This window comes from Microtus pennsylvanicus, chromosome 11 (assembly GCF_037038515.1).
Source record: "Microtus pennsylvanicus isolate mMicPen1 chromosome 11, mMicPen1.hap1, whole genome shotgun sequence".
NCBI classification, from domain to species: Eukaryota; Metazoa; Chordata; class Mammalia; order Rodentia; family Cricetidae; genus Microtus; species Microtus pennsylvanicus.
Window position 1 is genome coordinate 70,533,388 of NC_134589.1, and position 6,474 is coordinate 70,539,861.

General features: G+C 41.4%; 1 protein-coding gene across 1 annotated transcript; it reads right to left on the bottom strand.

The window, feature by feature from the left end:
• Positions 1-5,146: 5,146 nt before the first annotated feature.
• Positions 5,147-6,070, bottom strand: LOC142859447 (olfactory receptor 1f45-like). Its single transcript, XM_075989619.1, has one exon. It carries the CDS (start codon positions 6,068-6,070, stop codon positions 5,147-5,149), a length of 924 nt encoding a protein of 307 aa, XP_075845734.1.
• Positions 6,071-6,474: the final 404 nt, after the last annotated feature.

Here is a 6,474-nt window from a genome sequence, read left to right on the forward strand (position 1 = left end):
GATTATTGTATGGCGAGGGGGTGTTTTGTTTTGTTTTATTTTGATCCAGTCTATTTTGGTGTTCTGTAGGCTTCATAGGGATATCCTTCTTTAGGTTGGGAAAGTTTTCCTCTATAATTTTGTTGAATATATTTTCTGTGCCTTTGAGCTAGAGTTCTTCTCCTTCTTCTACCCCTATTATTCTTAGGTTTGTTCTTCTCATGGTGTCCCAGATTTCCTGGATCTTTTATGTTAAGAATTTGTTGGATTCAATGCAATCCCCATCAAAATCCCATCAAAATTCTTCACAGATCTGGAGAAGACAATATTCAACTTTATATGGAAAAACAAAAAACCCAGGATAGCCAAAACAATCTATACAACAAAGGAGCATCTGGAGGCATTACCATCCCTGACTTCAAACTCTACTACAGAGTTACAGTATTGAAAACAGCTTGGTATTGGCATAAAAACAGAGAAGTCGACCAATGGAATCGAATAGAAGACCCTGACATTAACCCACAAACCAATGAACACCTGATTTTCAATAAAGGAGCTAAAAGTATACAATGGAAAAAAAGAATTTGTTGGATTTAATGTTTTCTTTGACCAATGAGTCTATTTCCTTTATAGTATCTTCAGCACCTGAGATTCTTTCTTCTATCTCTTGTATTCTGTTGGTTATACTTGTCTCTGTAGTTCCTGTTTATTTACCCAGATTTTCCATATCCAGCCTTCCCTTGATTTGTGTTTTCTTTATTACCTCCATTTCGGTCATCAAGTCTTGAACTGTTTCCTTTACCTGTTTGATTGCTTTTTCTTAGTTTTCTTGAGTATCTTTGAGGGATTTATTAATTTCTTCTAACTTTTTGTTTGTCTTCTCTTCCATTTCTTTAAGGGAGGTTTTCACTTCACCTTTAAAGGTCTCTATCATTTTCATAAAGTTACATTTAAAGTTGTTTTCTTCTAGTTATTCTGGGTTAAGATGATCAAGTCTTCCTGTTGAGTGTCCACTGGATTCAGGTATTACCATGTTGCTTTTTAGGATGTTGGAAGAATTCTTGCTTTGGCGCCTATCCATCTCTTCCTTCAAATGAGGCCGGCAGTGTCTTGGCATCTTGGTACAATCTTTGCTGTGGCTGTCTGAGTACTTGGGAGGCTTTCTTGGTCTGCCCTCTCTTAGGTCCTCTCAGTACTGGATCAGGCTGTGTTGCAGGATTCCAAGGATCTCACAGGCAAAAAGGCAAAAAGGCGAGCTTGGGGGCAGGGTAGGTTTGGGGAAAGCCCAGTAGCAGGAACACACCATGCTGGATGGCCAGAAAAGCTTAGGGAGATGGGGGGGCTGGATTCTGTCCCACTGAGAAGGTTCCAGAGAATGCCTCTTCCAGCTATGCAGCAATGTGTCCACTGACTCACCTCTCCAGTCCCCTCAGCACTGGAGAAGTTTTGAGTGTTGATATTACACACTATGATCTTTAGAACCGGAAATCTGACCATATTTTTCCTACGTGATTGCTTGCTTAGATTTGGTTTTGTTTTTAGTCTGTCCCTTTGCATTTTCCAATTAAGGCAAATGTTACTAATGGTCTTGGTTTCCCTTTCAATCTCTATATTGTTTTGTTCCTGCACCATTAGTTAGGACACCAGCAAAATGCTGAACTTGGGTTATCAGAATATACCTCTAACCTTGTCCCAGGGTTAGGGCAGAGAAGGTTTAGTCTTTCACCTTAAATACCTTTGCTGCAAGGTTTTGAATTTGATTGATTGTTGAATGATTGACTGACTGATTGGTTGGTTGATTGGTTGTAAAGAGCTTTTTCTCAGAAAGAAACTCCTACCTTCGACTTCCTTAAATGCCTGGCTGCAAAACTGGAACAGGAGGGAAAGCTGATAATCCTCTCATGTTCTGATAAGCCTTTGTATCTCTCCGTTCCAGGGAGGCTAACATCCCTGCCCTTTTCTGAGGTGTCCCTCTCAAAACATATACCTGTAATTGGGTTTTTGTTTTGTTTTGCTCATTCTTTTGGGGCCCACCACCCAGCTCCCAAATAAATGGAAGGAGATTTATTCTTACTTATGAATGCTTGGTCTTATCTTGGCTTGTTTCTAGACAGCTTTTCTAACTTAAATTATCCCATTTCTCTTTAACTATATCTTGCCTTTGGGCTTTTTTTCTTACTTTATTCTATATATCTTTCTTTCCTTCCTACTTCTTAACTGGCTCTGTGGCTGAGTGGCTGGCCCCTGGCTTGCTCTTTTCCTTTTCTTTTACCTTGCTTTCCTCTTAAGTCTAGATCTCTCCGATTTATTCTTTCTGCCTGGGAGCCCTGTCTATTTCTCTCTCCTGCCTGGTTACTGGCTCTTTGGTTCTCTATTAAATCAATCAGGTGTTTTAGGCAGACAAAGTAACACAGCTTCACAGAGTTAAACAAATGTAGTTTAAAAGAATATGACACATCTTTGCAGCATTAAAAAATTTATTCCATAGTTTAAGATATAACACATCTTTAATGTTCCACAACACCCACCCACTAATTTTGGAAGGCACAGGCCCAGAAATCCTTTGAGAACCAGACAGCCCTCCATGCTTAGGAATTGGGAGGGTGCTTCATGCATGCCAAGCCCTTTCTCACCAAAGAGCTGCATCTTGAATTTATCAGAAAGTCCCTGCTACTCCATGCTGGGAGCAAACTCTGGAGCTCTGAAATAGCTAATTATAGGGGACTGGAGAGATGGCTCAGAGGTTAAGTACACTGACTGCTCTTCTAGAGGTCTTGAGTTCAATTCCCAGCAACCACATGGTGGCTCACAGCCATCTATAGTGATATCTGCTGCCCTCTTCTGGCATGCAGGCAGAACACGGAATATATAATAAATAAATCTTTTTAAAAGTTTAAAAAATAGCTAATTATCACAGTTGCTTTACTTGCTGGTTGCCATTTAGGGTGACCAATTCCCTACAAATTCCTGTCCATCACTGCACTGGTGTCTGGCTCAGTGCTTAATTTTCTAGTCTGTGGAATGTTTGGACTATTCTCTGATTTGATTACAGGAGTTTATATTGAGGATTTATGTGTAAATAGAGACACATCTGTTTCTATGCAACTGGCAGGCGTGCTCTGAAGTAGAAGTCAGCATCTTCTTCCTTGTAGAGAGACAGCCCTGCTATCATCATTGACAGTGATGCTCAGTGGTGGGATTAAGCAAGTTGGCATCTCTTTCATCCATTAGCCTCCCGTGAGCCATGCTAAGGACTGAGTCTGTGACATCTGAGGTCTGTGTCCGTGAGTTTGGATCCCTGGGCTGCACAATGAAAATAAGTAGTTTCTACACTAGCCTACTTCCCTTATGGGGCTCAGAACAGTGTCCAAAGTACTTAGGTCTCAGACCCCTCTGTTCTGAAATCACAGCTCACAGTCAGTGAGCGCAGAGAAGCAACTGGCACAAACATGGTGTAGAATAGGACAAGCTTGCATATGTTAGAGAAGAGTCTCATTTTCCAGGAAAGGCTGTTAGGGGTCTGTTGTCACAGCACCGCTAACCCCAGTTGTCTCCTCTTCAGAAACATTTCCTCTGGCACTTGGCTAGCTAAAGAATGGTTTGGGGGGGAGGCTCCCCCAGTGTCACACCTTAAGTCCGTGTCTCTGGGTATCAGTCTTATGTTGGATGGACGATTCCCTAACCTGTGTCCCCAGCTTCTCGCCTGCTGCTCACTGAGGCTCTCATAGATTCCCTGTCTCTGCTGGTTCCATTCTGGATGTGAATGATGGTAAATTCACAGCGTGGGGTGAGAACTGAGGGAGCTCTTCTCTCAGAGACATTTAGTGTGAGGTGGCTGGCTGTCTATGGTGAAGCCTAGATTGTGGAGAGAAAACAAAGAGATGCGGGCTCTGTCTCTGGAGATCAGGATACCCATGAAGGTGAGAGGTTTGTTGTCACATGGGACATCCCGAGTGTTCACTCCTCAGAGGTCCTCATTAGGGATGCGCTCAGTGCACACTGTGTGCATTCTGTCTGCTTGGGTCAAAGAAATATGAGGGGAAGAAACTTAGTTCCAACATAAGTACTTATCCCATGGTTTGTAATTTTGTTAATTCAAGCATTTCAAAGGACAAACTCTCCTTGTGAACATTCCACACGTTTTATGGTATTCCTATTATCACTCAGTTAAAATCCTTGCTCATTTTAACTGATCATTTTTTTTTTACTGTGTGGAGAAGTCATCTATTCACTTGCAGTATGACTCCAGTACATCAGATGCTTACAGTACAAACAGTAAAGTCACAAATGACTGGAGATAAATTTCAATGTACTATGTTTTTGGTTGTGAGCCTAGCCTGCAAAGGCTGAGCCATCTCTCGAGTCCAACATAAATCCAGTTACGCTGAACCTTATAGAAGAGAAAATGGGAAGTAGCCTTGAACACATTCACACAGTAGACCACTTCATAAATACAACATAATTAGTACAGATACTGAGATTAAAAATTAATAAATGGGACCTCCTGAAAGTGAGAAGCTTCTGGAAGGCAAAGGACAGGATCAATAAGACAAAATGTCAACCTACCAAATGGGAAAAGATCTCCATCAACCCCACATCTGACAGAGGGCTGATCTCAAAAATATACAAAGAACTCAAGAAACTAGATATCAAAATACCAATAATCCAATTAAAAATGGGGTACAGACCTAAACAGAAAATTCTCAAAGAGGAATCTCACATAACCAAAAGGCAGTTAAAGAACTGTTCAACATGCTTAGCCATCAAGTAAATGCAAATCAAAACAACTCTGAGATACCATCTTACACCTGTCAGAATAGCTAAACTTGAAAACACTAATGGCAGCTTATGCTGGAGGGAATGCTGGAATACGCCTCCATTGCTGGTGGGAGTGCAAACTTGTACAGCTGCTTTGGAAATTAGTATGGTAGTTTCACAAAAAATTGGAAAATGAATATCTTAGAATCATCCCTTCGAAGAGGTAAAGTTCAGTGTGTGTGTGTGACAGAGAACATTAGTCAGCGTCCCAATTGAAAGAATGATTACAAACATCTATCAAGAATCCCTGACATTGTCATGCTGAGCACTGGACCCATCTGGATCTCTTTAAAAAGGAAAAAAAATGCATGACATCTAGGATTCATCTGAGCTCTAGAATTTGAAATTCCTAAGACCTGAGAATTATCTTCCTTAAGGCTCCTTTGATGTCACGATTCCTCAAGCTATAGATGAAGGGGTTGGCCATAGGGGTCACCACTGTGAAGATAACAGAGGCCACTGCATCCTGTAGTGAGTAGGAGGAAGAAGGGTGCATATAAACTCCTAGGATCGACCCGTAGAAAAGGCAGACCACAGTGAGGTGGGAACCGCAAGTGGACATGGCTTTTCTTATCCCCTGGACAGAGGGCATCTTCAAGACCTTAGAGCAGATGTAGGCATAGGAAACAACAATGCATACAAAAGGTGTCATAAATATCATTTCACCTTCAGCAACGGCTGTGACATTATTGATAAAGGTATCAGAACAAGAGAGTTTCAGGACAAGGTAGGGATCACAGTAGAAGTGGGGCACTGCATTGTGGGAACAGAAGGTGAGTCGAACCATGAGGAGAATGTGCAAGAGAGCATGCAGGTGTGTGATGACCCATGATAGGACCACCAGGAGGGCACAGAGTCTGGGGCTCATCATCAGGGTGTAGTAGAGTGGGTGACAAATGGCCACATAGCGGTCATAGGCCATCACACTCAGGAGGAAGTTGTCTGTGGTGCCAAATGCTAAGAAGAAATAGATCTGGACCATACACTCTGTGTAAGAGATGGACTTGCTTCCCACCATGTGGTTCACCAGTGCCTTGGGGACGGTGACTGAGGAAAAGCAGATGTCGACACTGGAGAGGTTGGCCAAGAAGAAGTACATGGGTGTGTGGAGATGAGGGTCACAGCTGACGGCCAGGATGATGAGAAGGTTCCCAGAGATGGTGACCATGTACATCCCCAAGAACATCCCAAAGACAACGTCTTCTTGTTCTGACTCTTCAGAGAGTCCCAGGAGGAGGAATTCTGTGACTGTCGTCTGATTGTCACCATCCATGTCTCTGGAGAAGAAAGTGAGATACGTATAGAGAAATCATTCACCAACACTTGAAGAAAATATTGATGCAGTTTGGAAAAGTTTACTCATTAGTGAGAAGTAACTGCTAGTGAATTCCCTTTAAAAAATTTTATAACAATTTCGGTACATTTTGAAAGGACTGAATTCTAATGATCATGAGTTTATTGATTCTCTTGTTTGTTTAGTGTCATATATATATATTATAAAATATATGTTATTTTATATATATATATATATATATGTTATAAAATAGTTAATTCTGGCTAGGAATTTGCTACTATATTTAACTGAACACATGAAGAACCTAAGGACTGGGCAGCTAGATGTCTTATCAAAATTTGCTGATCAATAGCAGTGAGAGTTCAAAACAAACTAATAGTATT

Excerpts from the sequence above, each read along its gene's own strand:
- LOC142859447 (XM_075989619.1), bottom strand. The coding sequence starts at position 6,070 with ATGGATGGTGACAATCAGACGACAGTCACAGAATTCCTCCTCCTGGGA.